This window comes from Capricornis sumatraensis, chromosome 15, assembly GCF_032405125.1.
Source record: "Capricornis sumatraensis isolate serow.1 chromosome 15, serow.2, whole genome shotgun sequence".
Taxonomy (NCBI): Eukaryota; Metazoa; Chordata; class Mammalia; order Artiodactyla; family Bovidae; genus Capricornis; species Capricornis sumatraensis.
In genome coordinates, this window is record NC_091083.1 from 57,289,971 (window position 1) to 57,303,862 (window position 13,892).

General features: G+C 60.6%; 1 protein-coding gene across 5 annotated transcripts in view; it reads left to right on the forward strand.

Annotated features, from left to right (window-relative positions):
- Positions 1-634: 634 nt before the first annotated feature.
- The window catches only part of KCNQ2 (potassium voltage-gated channel subfamily Q member 2), a 42,961-nt gene continuing 29,703 nt past the window's right edge, over positions 635-13,892 (forward strand). For all 5 annotated transcript variants that reach the window (XM_068987032.1, XM_068987031.1, XM_068987033.1 and 2 more), the window contains exon 1: positions 635-930. In XM_068987032.1, coding sequence (XP_068843133.1) covers positions 635-930 — 296 coding nt within the window. The remainder of the gene's footprint in view (positions 931-13,892) is intronic.

The following is a 13,892-nucleotide window of genomic DNA, read 5'->3' on the forward strand; positions in this document are numbered from 1 at the left end:
CCTGCTCACCCAAGGGCCTGGAGTCTACAGCTTCCGTTGGAATGCCTGGTTCATCTAGAGGCCAGGAGCACAAGGTCCTTGGGGACTGGGCTTTATAACAGAGAGCCTGGCAAGAGCTCCTGTCTCCCCAGCTCCAAGGTGTCCAGTCCAGGTCAGCTGTTTAAAATTCAGCTGGGGCCAGGGAGAGCTGGGGGCTCTGGTCAGGCGGTGTGATTGCCTGGTTCCGCCCTCCCAGAGGGGACCAGGGGTCCAGATTCCCTCGTCAGGGCACACGTGGCCGCAGGAGCGGGAAGGGCTGGTCTCAGCGGCCCAGGCCGGTCCTCCCTCGTCTCTTTCCCCCCTCCTCCCCTCCCCTCCCTTCCCGGCGGCGCAGGAGTTAACGGGGGGCGGGGCGAGGCGGCGGGCGGAGCCGGCGCGGCCTCGGGCCAGGCGCCCAGGCGCGCGCGGAGCTAGGTGGCCGCAACGTCCCCGCGCGCGGCCCAGGCCCGGCAGGAGCGCGGAACCGCCGCCACCGCCGCCGCCACCGCCACCTCGGCCATGCGGCTCCCGGGCCGGGGACCTGGGCTCGGGCCCGCGCCGCCCCCCGCGCGCCGCCCTCGCTGAACCCGCGCCCGCCCGGGCGCCGCCCGGCACCATGGTGCAGAAGTCGCGTAACGGCGGCGTGTACCCTGGCCCGAGCGGGGAGAAGAAGCTCAAGGTGGGCTTCGTGGGGCTGGACCCAGGCGCGCCCGACTCCACCCGGGACGGCGCGTTGCTCATCGCCGGCTCCGAGGCCCCCAAGCGCGGCAGCATCCTGAGCAAGCCGCGTGCGGGTGGCGCGGGCGCTGGGAAGCCCCCCAAGCGCAACGCCTTCTACCGCAAGCTGCAAAATTTCCTCTACAACGTGCTGGAGCGGCCGCGCGGCTGGGCGTTCATCTACCACGCCTACGTGTGAGTGCCCACCCGGGCCGGGGCGCGGGTCGCGGGGCACCAGGCCAATCGGCCGCTGGTGGCCCGCGGGCGCGCAGCTGCAGGGGACAAGGGCCTCCGTCTGTGTCCGGGCGCCCGCGTCGGTCACACCGTGTGCCTGGGGTCCCTTGGCTCAAGCGGGGGACGGAGGTCGGAGAGCGATTTTGGAGACATACGGTTGAAAGGAGTTCTAAGATCCGGCGTTCAGGTCCGGGCGGGGGCGTCTGTCCCCCTCCCCCGCCCGCCCGCCCGCGGCCTGGTTGGGTTGCATCAGCCCCTCCCCCGCAGGATGGGGAGCCTTGCAACGCCCCAGCTTTCCCTCCTCAGCCCCAGAGGCCCCTCCCCACGGTCGCTGTACGGAACAAAGGGCCGGTCTGGGAGGAAGCGCAGCGCTGCCCGTCCTGCCACGGGATCTCGACTCCTGAGGGGCCCCCTCTAGATGGGTTTGCCCAAAGAAAGGGAAATGGGGGAGGGGCTGGCTTACCGTTCCCCATCCCCCCAAGCCGCTTGCTCTTGGTCCAGGCTGAGCGCCTGGATCGCGGAAATGGGGAGGGGTCCAAATCTTACTCTCCTCCCCAGCCCTAGGCCCAGGGCAGCTAGCTGGCTGTCCTGTCCTGTGGACCTGCACCCATCCCTGAGCTGTCCTGCACCCCCACTCTCCCTCTGCGCAGCGCGGCCCTGACCCCTCTCAGCAGCAGGAGGGGCAGGTGTATGCCTGAGGCCCCTGTGCACATTCTGGTCTTTGGACCCCCTCATTGGCAGAGCGGACCCGCAGAAGAAGGGGTGCCACCATCCTGGGGCCACCCGCCCTGGCTGTGGAGGGGCTGCCAGTGTCCCCAGGCCCACTGTTCAGGGAGCTCCTGGCTCCTGAGGCAGGGCTGGTGGCCAGGGGCCAGCGTGTGCACATGGGTGTTTGCATGTGTGTGGCGTTTGTGCCTGTGTGTGTGTGTGTGTGTGTGTGTACCCATGCCGGTGGCGTGCACGGCTTCTGAGCCTGCAGGCTCTCTCTCCCATCCCAGCCAGCCTGGGGCCGGGACTCGGCCATTTTGTGAGAAGAGGCATTTTGGGATGGGAGTGAGGGGTGGATTCTGGGAAACCATCTCCGACCAACTGAGGGCCCACCTAGAACAGGCGCAGTGTGCTGTGCCTGTGAGTGTGTGCTCTGTATGGACCCTCCGTGGGAGGGAGAGAAGACCCTGGGAGGGAAGTGCCCAGCTGCTGAGGAGTGGGTGTCCTGGGGGTCACCACAGCCCTGGAGACCTCCTGGGCAGTCCCCAGAGGCTTCCCTGGCACCGCATCAGCCCTGCCGACCCTGGGGAGGTGGCTCCACCCTGGTAATCCCCTTGGGCGGATGTGCCCAGGTGTGCTCCTCACCCTTGGAAGAGCCCCGTCTTCTCTCCTGCTGGGCTGGGGCTCAAGGGGGTCCTGGGGGCCAGCTCTGGCCGGCAGGTCCTGGCCTGAGGTGACCTCTGATCCATGGACACAGCCCACGGTGCCCTCACTTCTGTTTGACCTACAGTGGGGGTACTGGAGGGTTTTCTGTGCTTTGACACTAAGGTCCCAGCTGGCAGGGCTTCCCAGGGCCCCTCTATTGGCCCCTCCATGCCCAGCCTGAAGCAGTCAGCCGTCTGTGCTTCCTGCTTCCAAAGCTGTAGGGATAGTGTGTGGGGCTGGGGTCCAGGCAGCCACTCCCAGGGTGGGGTCTCTGTTGCCTCCTTCTCAAGTGTCCCTAAGTCAGGACAAGTGGGCCTGCAGCGCATGGGGGCTCCGAGGCAGTAAAGGGGCCCAGCTGCCCCTGCCCCAAGGCACTGTGGAGGTGAACTGTGTGGGGCCTCCCCTCACCTGGCCCCGGGATACTCCCTGAACAGCGAAATCTCTGTCCTCTCTTGTTCATCAGCCATCACCCAGTCCCTGAGCATGGAATCCACCACTGTCCCTAGGCCCCGCCCATCCTTGGGGCCCAGGCCATCAGTCTCAGGAGACCTTTTCTGCCCTCATTCCGGTCCCCGAGGGTGTGGCCTCCCCTGTGCACATTGCCAGCCTCCCCCCACGCCCCCAGCAGGGACCGACACTCCTCAGTTTGGTTTGTTGATTCATTAATTAAGCCAGTTCAAGCTCCTCCTGTGCTGGGCCTGGGGGAGCCATGGGGGCAGGGAGTATTGTGGTGGGGTGGACAGCGTTGCCTTCCTAGGCCACCTTCCTCTGCCTTTTGCCACCAAAGCCTGGCTTCTGGAAGGCAGGGGTGTGCCGGACCCTCTGAGCATCAGAGGAGGGGAAGGAGGCGGCTGCCTTGTGGCCCCCCCGGCTTGGTGGGCATCAGGCCAGGTCCTGTCCCCCTCTCTCCCACCCTTTGCGGAAGGGGCTGTCTCTTTGAACGTGCCTCTAGGCCCGGAGCTATGGCCATCACTGCCTCTGCCTGGGAGCGGCCCCAGAAACACTTCTGAAGGCAGGAGGCTTCCCTGAGTATGGAGGGATCTCAGACCAGGTGGAGGGCGGGCCGCCTCTCCCAGCCCTGACGTCCCTTCCTCTGCTTGGGCTGGAGGGAGACCGGTCCCTGGGCCGGCTGACCCCTCCCCACATGACTCCTTCCCCTGGGCGGGCAGGCTGGTGTTGTGGGGAACCTGCTTGAGGCCTGAGTTAGGAGGAGAGGGGAACCACACATCTTGTGGGCCTGCAGTCTGCCGGTCTCAGGTTTTTCTCATTTTGTGGCCCCATTTTCACTGGTGGGGAGACTGAGGCAAGGGGTAGAATTCCGGAGTTGCCCCACTCACACCAGAAGAAGTCTCTGCCCAGAGCTGGGGTGCAGATTGGCTAACTTCCAACGTCCGAAAGCCACTAGGAGTTGCCAATGAAATGGTGTTTAAAATAGGCAGATGGAGAATGCTGGTGATGCAGGACAGGGACTGACCCCTGGAGACCAGGGCTTATCTGACTAGCTCACTTCTGTGAGTTGCCTTCTCTTGGGCTGGTACACCGAGTCCCCTCTATCCTCAGATGGCGTCAGCTAGACCTCCGGTGGCCTGCGACAGTTTGGGCCTGTGGCTGGGGGCAGTGGGATGAGGGTCTGAGACCTTGGGGCCATATACTCGTCTCCTGCATGGCCTTGGATAACCCAGTTGGCTCTACGTCTGGTCACGTGCAGGCTGCCTGCTGCCCCTTCTCATCCGTATGTCCTCAGTAGGCAAGGCTGGATCCCACGGGCCAGTCACTCTTCTCCTCGCCCTGACTGCCTTTGGGGATGAGTGTGGGCCCAGGGCGAGTGACCAGGGCTTTGCTTTGAGAGGAGGCTGGAGTCTGAATGGTCATGTCCTCAGCTCCTTCCAGCTCCCAGACTATCCTACCGTCCTGGGGAGGAAGTGACTATTGATTGGAGAGTTGGAGAATCTTATGGAAATTTCCCCAAAGGTGAGAAGGTGGGAGGATTGTGGTTTCCAGGGAGACCAGGGCTTGGCAGATTGTCTCTGGCCGCCCGTCTGGAGACCTCAGGCCTCCTTGTAGGATTTCCCTCCCACAACCATGAAATGTTTTTTAATCATGGTGTCTAATTACACTGGGCCATGATGCCCCACAGACAGTCTGTGTCTTCAAGGTAACAGTCAGTTGAAAGCTCTGTTCTTGACAGTTTCACAGATCAGAACAAAGAAAGACCTCTGTTTTGTTAGAAATCAGTACAAGTCAAACTTCACAACTTGGCTTTGTGGAGATTCTTGAGGCAGGAGGGGACCCTTGAATGGGTACCGCACCTGAAAACACCTCACCCTGGAGTGTCTGTAGAAGGACCGGGTCATTTCTGAGAGCATAGACTGAGTTCAGTGGTGGAGGGAGTGTCTAAGGGGGTGTCTTCCCCCGTTTGTTTGAGTCAGTCAATGAATGTTCAGACTCTGTTAATCCCAGCCCTCCGGCTAAGCAGAGGCCACTTCTGCTCCTGGGTGTTGCTCACACTACCTTCTGAGTACCCCCCTAGTGAGCCCACCAGGCTGCCCCTACCCTTGGGAGTGGGGTTCTGAACCTACTGGAGAAGGAACAGTGTCCAGGGGACCAGGGGTACTCTAGGCCTTTCATGGGAGGTGCTGAGGGCCGGGGAGGTGGAGGAAACCATGGGGAGGGCTGAGCCTCCATACCAAGACTTGTGAGGAGGACAGGGAGGGGGGCAGGGGGCGGGTCACTGGAAGCTGCTGCCCTTCCAGGGGTGAAGCGTGTAAGGGACATTGGTCTGTGTCCAGTACCTCGTTACTACAATCCGTGCTGCTGGGTTAGCTGGTAGGCGGGTCACTGAAAACATTCTTGAGTATAAATGCAGGCTCTTTCCTGGGTGGGCACATGCATTAGTACCAGATGTCACCTCATCGTCCCCACACCCCTCTTAGGTGCAGCTTGAAGTTATAACCAGTGATGGTTCAGAGGACATGTGTGGGTGAAGGTGGGTGGGCAGTGGGGGTGGGGGCTCCAGGCAAGCCTGGTAGGGATCCTGCCCCTACAGCTGCTCCTGGAGCAGGGCCCTGCGTGTCTGTGTCTGTGACATGGGGACACGGTTCTGGGCTTGTCTCCTGTGAATCACTCAACACAGCGCCTGGCGTGTGTGATGGTCACGGGGTCCTGGCTGCATCATGAGTTGCTCTGCAGGAGGAATTCCGGGCAGATGGAGGTGGGCACGTCTGGGACAGCACTCTGGGCCGTCCGCCCTCAGCCGCCCTTAGCCCAGTCCAGCATGTTCTCAGTCCCGTTGGCCAGAGGCTGGTCTGGACAGGGGTTCAGGGCCGCTGTGAACATGGCTGCACGATTAGACCCAGGGCCCAGGCTGACGCTGCGTGTTTGTCCAGGCGAACTGGCCATTCCCTAGAGGACCTCGCTTGTTCTGCCACTGCCCAGGTGCTGGGGGAGGTCTTCCTTTCATCACTAAGTGGTCCTAGCACCTGGTACCTCCAAGCGAGGAAGCCACACGGTTTTGGTTTGAAAAGCACCACGGTGGACAGGTTGTAGCCACAGACCTCAGACCATAAAGGGGACTTCAGGTTTCCCTGTGGGCTGTGTGGCGATGAGCTGCTGTATGGTGACTTAGAGCCCACCTTCAGCTGGCACTGCCCCAGGTGCCCGGCTGTGCTTTCTGACAGCTCTGTAGCCCCGGGAAACAGGCCTCACCTGTGCCCTCCCGGCTGCAGCCCACCCGGCCAGCAAGGCTGCGCCAGTTTGGTGAGAGCTGAGGTGGGAAGAAGAGGGGCCTGCAGTCCCACATTGTCCCCTGGGGACTCCGCCTTCCACGTTGGGGAGGGTTTGACAAAGCTGCCCCCCTCCCTCCACTTTTGTGGGGTGCCATTGCCCAGTGAATGTTCTCACTTCCCTGAGAGCTGGTGGGGTGATGGTGAGCCCCAAGACCTCTCTTGATGACGTGGGTGTGTGCGGGAGGGGTCTGGGGCAGAGAGATGACTATTTCTAAAGGCTGTCTGATCCTCCCGTGAATCAGGGCAGCCTTGGGGAGAGTTGGAGGCAGGTGGTCCGGGGGCTGTTTTGCACATAAATGGTCTGGAGTTAGAGGCTGAAGTCTGTTGTTTGAAGTTGGGCGGCACCAAGCTTTCCATTTATCCAGGAGGAAGCCGGGTTGGGGACACATGGGTCTCTAGCCCCTGGATGGGTCGGCTGTGGGACCCTTGATCCTCCTGAGGGGTTGCTGCAGAGCCGCAGCCCACATCCCCCAATTTGCTCTGAGTTTGGGTGGCTTCCTCCGCAGCCCAGTCAGAGCCTGTGGGGGTGGCAGGCCCCAGAGTTCCCGGTTGTGAAGGCCTGGGTGTGGGAAGTGTGTGTTCTATCATGGAAAGGGGTTCCCCTGGGAACAGGCAGGATGGTGCCCGTTGGAGGGAGAACAGGGCTTTTTCAGGTGTCATGACACTGGGGTGCAAGCCCAGGTGAGCCTGTCTCATGAACAGATCCAGGGCCACATACTGGTGAGTTGGGCCACCAGCACTCAGCCAGGCAGGTGATGGGCAGGGCCCTCAGCTTCTCTAGCAGGTCCAAGGACATGCTGAGACCCCTGGTCTGAGGAAGGTCTGCCTGTGAGGGGACTCTCACTTCTCCTTGGCCACCATCTGCCCAGAGTCTTGGTCCCACTGCCCAGCACCTGGGATTGGCCAAAGGAAGGGGACACCAGACAGGCAGGCCTTTCCCAGCAGCTCCTTGTAGAGGCCATGGTGGCTTCACTCAGTTGAAATGGGAGGTTGGGTGTGTTCCAGCTTCCATCCCTGAGTCTGACCTTCACCCTCAGGATGTACTCAGATCTGAGTGTTCTTAGGCTCTGCCTGCTGTCTTGAATACAATTCTTTAATTTTTTTGGATTACCTGGAATAATTTTGTAACTGTGCAGAACATGTTTACTCCAGAAAGTCCTATGAGGAGTTGTTGGAAACTGTCCTTAGCGATCCCTTGGCCATCCGCGGTGGTGGCAGATCTCAGCTCCCAGGCTGTTCGTGGCAGTCTGCTGCGTGCGGCCCCTACCCAGGCCCCTTCCTCCTCTAGGTCCTGTCTGGCCCCCTTCCCTCCTTGGAGCCTCAGTCTTGGCCCAGCTAGAGAGCTTAGAACTCTTGAGTTTGCTTTTCCATTTAACACTTGGAAAAATACTTGAAGGGTTTGTCTGAGGAAAAAGGCCAGTTTCTCCTGGGATCCCAGGCTTTGGGGGAGGAAGTGGGGCCATGAGGGGTGTGGAAGTTGGGGGAGCCTGGGCAAGCACCTGGCGATCTGTTTCTGTTCCTGCAAGCAGGGCCCTGAAGGACTGGCAGTCCTGCTGGGCCATATCCACGGGGGAGACGGAGCCTTGATGTAGGATGTACTGGCAGTACTGGGACGGCCTTCCAGCCAGTCTGATGCAGGGTTTCTGACTTTCACTGGAGGAACAAGGAGTGGGAGCGTTTAGAGCTCAGCCTCTGGTTGTGTGTGTGGGGGGGTGGTTAGGGTCGGGATGGGAGGCTGGGTCCTGTGTGACTGGAGGGCCGGACAGGGCGCTGGCCATGGTCCTGATCAGGAACCCTTGGCCGTTTCTCCCTGTGAACTCCGTGCAGGACCATGGAGAGTGAGGGCTTTGTCCACGAGTGGCTGTCGCGGGGAAGGGGCTCCTGAGGCAGACGCATGGCCACGCTTTGTCTGGACCACTTGCTTCTGTCTCCAGATTCAGCTGTTTGTGCTTAGAGGGCTCTTTCCTCCTTGGTTAACGTTCTCCAAATGGTTCTCTCCAATCTGCAGTTTAATTAGCTGAGAGCTGAATTAATATCTTCTGGATGAAAACCCAGTGTTTCAGGCCATGCAGTGGGCAGACAGCACCGCGTGGTCTGAGAGAGGGGGCTGGTGGCCTCTTAGAGAAACACTTGGTTATGGTGCATTATCCTTTCTGATTCTGAATACTGCACACGTCTGCTGTAGGAGACGGAGAAGATGCAGAAAACCCGAGGAGGCGCGTTTGTCATTCCTGATCTGTTTCCGAGCATCTGTGTTTCTCAAAGGAGATCAGATTCAGACTCTGTCACCCTCCTCCATGCTGACCGTGCGCAGTGGGGATTTACCCATGGAGTCAGACAAGCCTCAGTTGGCCAAATGTTGGACTTTGTCTCTGTCATCAAGGCTCCCCATCTCTCTGGAGCGGGGGAAAAGGTGACCCTGTCCCCAATCCCTTACCCTGTGCCCTTGGTGGCTCTGGGTTCTGGCCTGGGGAGGGGCCCTGGGGTCAGGACCAGGACTGGCCCAGGAGGGGGCTTGTTAAAGTGAGGTCCTGCCCGAGGGTGAGCCCTCTGTTGCTGGAGGCATGAAGTGAAGGCTGAGAGGGCACTGGGGGTGTCTGTAAAGGATTAGTGAGCTGGGAGCTGTGGGAGTGTGGTGGGGGGACCAGCCTGAGAGCTGCTTGGAGGGTCTCCAGGAAGAGTCTGGGGGAGCAAGCCTGGCCATCTCGTCAACCTGGGGGCAGTGGGCGGGGGGTGACTCTGTGAGAGATCCTGAGTCAGGAGGACACTGGGTGGGGTGCCCTGAGCCCTGAGTGGCTCCTGTGCTCACAAAGGGGATGTTGGATACCAGGGGTGTAGTCCAAACTGACCCCCTCATTGGGGGAGCCCCTCTCCCCCAAAAGCTGGTGTCTGCCCTGTGTTCTGAGCCCAGTAACCTGTCCACTGCAGTGTGCCCTTGGGGGACCCCTCCCCATCCCACTCCTGCCCAGGCTTCCACGTGGTGGGGCTGTGGGACCTGTAGGGGCCAGAGTCAGTCATGCTGACTGCCTGATCAGGACAGTTCCCCAAAGGTGCCTGTGCTGGGGGAGTGTGTGTCAGGCCTGGGGGCACACCTCCAGATGGGGCCCGCAGAGTGAGCCGGGCCTAGGGGAGTCCGGGCCTTACGAGGACAGAACTCAGTGAAGACTATGGAAGAAAACACACCTGGAGGGGACCCTCTCCCACGACTGGGGAAATCAACCAGCTAGTGGCTGCCTGCTCCCTGCGAGTGGGTGCTGAGGCTTCTCTAGGGGAGGCTGGGGCCCTTCTTGCCCCCAGAGGCCTCAGAGCAGTGTCTTTCCTCTAAGGATGGGTCAGGTTCCCTGCTGGCAGGGGTGCGGGAAGCAGTGTGTGGGAAGGGGTGGGCTGTCTGAGACTTTCTCAGAGGGAAGCTGAGGCCCAGGTGAGAAGGCTGGCTCGGGCACAAGCATGTGGATGGGGCTTCACCTGCTTCTTCAGAGCCTGACAACCTGCCCGTCTTTCTTCTGTAATCGAGGTGAAACTCACAGAATGTACAATTAGTCACTCCAAAGTGGCCAATTGGGGGTGTTTTTTGGGTTCACAGTGAGGGGCAGCCACCAGCTGTCTCTGGTCTTGGGACATGTTTGTCCCCATCTAAGACACCCGAGCCCATCCAGTCTGTCTCCCCACCTCCAGCCCCTGGGGCCGCAGCTCCTGTTCTGGACATTTCTTGGGAGCGGATCACATACTGTGTGACTTTTGCATCTGGCTTCCTTCACTGAGTGTCATGTGTTAAGGTTCATCCAGGTTGTGACCTGGGTCAGTGCTTTGCGCCCCTTAAAGGCCAAGCATGTTCCACTGCAGAGGGGCCAGCTGCCCACTGTGCATCTGCTGATGACCTGTGGGGCATCCCCCTCAGTTTGGGGTGTCTGGAGCTGCTGTGAACACTTGAGTTCATGGCTCTGTGTGAACACACGCAAACATTTCCTGTGTTTTTAATGAATGCGTTTGCCACCTGTGAACTCAGGTGTGGTCAGGCTCCGTGGGGTGTGCCGTACTCTCCTGGTCCCATGACCCCCACCCTCTGCCTTCAGAAGCCTCTGGGTCCATTGGGCCTCTGTCTGTGGCCCCTTCTTGCCTCCCTGCTCCCAAACTGGCAGGTCTGCACTATCGAGCCTTGTCTGATGGAGGCTGTGGGCTAGAGCTGACCTTGCTCTTTGTCAGGATGTGGGCCCACCCCGTGTGTGGGTTCTGGCTGCACACTGAGGGAACGGATGAGCAGAGCAGGTGAGGAGAGCCAGCACCAGGATGATTGGGGGCGCCAGGAGAGAAACTGGAGGGAGGTGGGAGCCTCTTACAGAAGGTGATGCTGAGCACGGCACCTGGGCATGAGGAGGGAGTAGCCCTGCACTGGGCATGCAGCAGAGAGTGCCAGGCAGTGGAGGAAAGCGTGCAAAGGCCCTGGAGCAGGGGAGCTGCCAGGAGGAGATGGGCACTCCTCCAGGTGTCTTGGTGGGGTGTCGGGTGCTGGGAATGGGGAACAGAGAGGTGGGTTGCAGTCAGGACACATTGGAGGAAGAGTCTGGTGGAGCAGGCCTGACATGGGGTCTTGGCAGGGAGGACCCCTGATGGGGGCTGTGAGCCTGGTGGGCACTGTTGTGTCTAAGGAGGCTGGGGATGATGAGGGGACCCATCCATGTGTGCAGGCTGGCGGCGAGTGAACTCTGATGGGGGATGGAGGGGAAATTCCAAGGCTGTCCAGTGGTTAGGATTGAAAGCTTCCACTGCAGGGGGCATGGGTTCAACCCCTACGCAGGGAACTAAGATCCTGCATGCTGTGTGGCTAAAATAAACACACAAACATAAAATACCCCAAAACCTGTTTGACGTGGGATGGAGGAGGGCACTCAGGTGGGCCTTTGTCTAGTGCTGGGTCTGGATGTGGACAGGTGACTAGTGGAGAGTAGTCCCGTGTGGAGCGGCCATTTTGGGGACGAGATGGGTGGGCTGGGGAAGTGGCCTCCATGGGTGCTGAGCCAGTGGGTTTCCTGCCAGGGCCCCAGGGGTCTTCCTGTCTGGCCTGGCCCCAGGGGACAGCCCTTCCTGTAGCTCCCGGAGCCCCTGGGGCTTCACCACAGATGTCTACTCTTTTGGGGGTACTGGGGGGGTCCCTTGGAATCTGGGGCTTCTGACTGGTACGTGGTCAGGGGACAATGCTTGGGAAGGGTAGGACCGGACGTTCACCAGATTCACCCTGTGGCTGAGGCTTTGGAGGACAAGGGCCATCCGAGGTACTGGCCAGTGGATCATAAGGGGTCCCCTGAGCATGCCTTCCTGCGTGTTGGGAGAGAGAGGGCTGGATGTGGGGGTTGCTGTGGATGTGGAGAGACCTCTGGTCCAGCAGGGAGCAGGGGAAGGCGTTGGGGGCCAGGACAAGGGAGGCCAAGGTCATTTGTAGAGGCCTTGAAGGCTGAGTCTGAAGCCAGACCTTCCCAGGGTCTGAGATTCCTGGGTCGGGGCCTGTCAGCTGATTGAGCTCATGCTGTTTGCAAGGCTCCCAGTGCCCACCTCCTTCACCCTCATGGCCTTAGGCTCAGGTGGTGCTTCCAAGTGCCTTCTGTTCTCCTGGGCTGCAGTGGGCTGGGTGCTGCCCCATTGGTGGCCCGGGCTCCACGGAAGAGGTCTGCGTGGAACCTCCAGCTCCCTCCAACCCTGGCAGGATAACGAGTGGTTCCCTGCATCTGCTTTGCACCTTGAACAGCTGTCAGGAATCCAGGCTTCCTGTCGCTCCCAGAGATTGGACGTGGCAGTGGATCCTGGAGGCAGAGCAGTTTATTAGGCAGTGAAATTAGATTCCAGGCTGCGGCGCCGGCTGCAGTCCTGAAGGACGAGGCAGCGGGAGGTTCCCCAGGGACCTCACACTGGTGGCTCCCCCTCCCCCGGCCTCTCCTGGCTCCTGGGTCACCTGGCCCCCAGGGAGGCACAGTCTTAACAGAATGAACGATTCTGGGGACCCCCCACCAGTGGAAGGGGAGCTCAGGCTTGGCTCCCACGGCGGCAGTGAGCAGCTTCACAGCCTCTGTGCTCTCTCTGTGCTCTCATCTGTAAGATGGACTCACACCTTCCTCATCTGTCAGTTGTTGAGTGCCTGGAGCATAGCAGACATGCTGTGGATTCCAGCCTGGGGGTGGGGCTCAATGTCAGTGACCCCTTCCCACCCTCCTCTCCCAGCTCTGGGGCCTGGGGGCGAGCAAATGAGCGATAGCAACACGACTATTTTTCCTCCCAACCCTGCCACCTGCTTATGAGAGGGTTATCTCATTAAGGGCTTCCCAGGGGGCGCTTGTGGTAAAGAACCCGCCTGCCAGTGCAGGAGACATAAGAGACGCAGGTTTGATCCCTGGGTCAGGAACACCCCCTGGAGGAGGGCATGGCAACCCACTCCGGTATTCTTGCCTGGAGAATCCCATGGACAGAGGAGCCTGGCGAGCTATAGTCCATGGGGTCACACAGGGTCAGACATGATTGAGCACGTATGCCTATCTCATTAAATATGTAGAAAGAGGTGAGTAATCCCAGCTACCTTTTGACTCAGTCTTTGGAGAGGGGGGAGTCTGGGTGTCGGGGACAACCTTTGGGGGTGGGCCAACCTTGGGTCTCTTCTGCTGCTTCGGATCCTGCAGGGCTGGGGCCAGCCCCACCCCCAAGCCCCGCCGTGGCTGCTGGTAGACTGGGTGCTCTGGGTGGTGCAGGTGCGGCCGTGCATCTGGGCTGTGGTGGTTTTGGCTGATGCTCACTCTCCAGGTGGTGAGCAAGGTCCGCTGTGCCTGCCTGCCCCGCCCCCTTGCCTGACCCCCATCACAGCCTCTGGAGTCTGGGGCTGGGGACCAACTACTCAAGATGCTTGTCTCCATGGCAACTCCTGCCAGGGAAGCATCCTGACATTGAATTCATTATCATAATTAGCCACCACGTACTGCCTTTGTGGACACCTCCTGCCACCGCTCCTTTCTTTCCCTCCAGCCTGGATAGTTCCTGGGCTGGAGGGCATGAGGACTCTCCTACTCCAGGGCTTGGGGCCTTGGTCAGGTGGCAAGGAGAGGTGCAGGATGGTGCTGGGCATTAAGCTGAACCTTGCAGCAGACGGGCTGGTCTCCCAGTGTGCGGGGGGTGGGATGGACCCGCTCACTAGTCTGTCTGGGAGGAAGCAGACTCTGGGGCCTGGGGGTCAATGCCCAGGAGACAGCTGGCCTCCCAGGGCCCCAGTGTTGTTGGCGGTGTCTGCCCTGCACCTCTGCAACTCCTCTCCTGAGGAGCAGTGGGGCAGAGGGAGTTCTGAGACACAGCTGCCAGCTCTGAGGAGTCTGCCGGAGGCCAGAACCCAGGTCATGAAGGCCTGGCTCAGATTCCCCAGCATCTCCAGGATGCCCCAGTGCCCAGGGCCCCAGCATAACTGCAGTGGGCACCTTGCGATGGCCACAGGGCTAGGAGTAGTCACCCGTGTTGTCCTGTGGGAGGGCGGCACCTGCATCTGAGCTAGCCCCCCACCCCCACCAGCTCCAGTGGGGGGCCAGGCCCCATTGAAGTGCCCCTTGTCATCAAGGATGCAGTGTCTGAAACCAGGAGGCCAGAGGCAAAGCCCCCTCCTCGGCTTGTGGGGCCTCTGCCTCCCTGTCTCTAGATGGGCATTGGCGATGGAAGTCTCAGGTGCCAGGCTGCAGCTGGGTGCTGGGTGGGGATGACCAC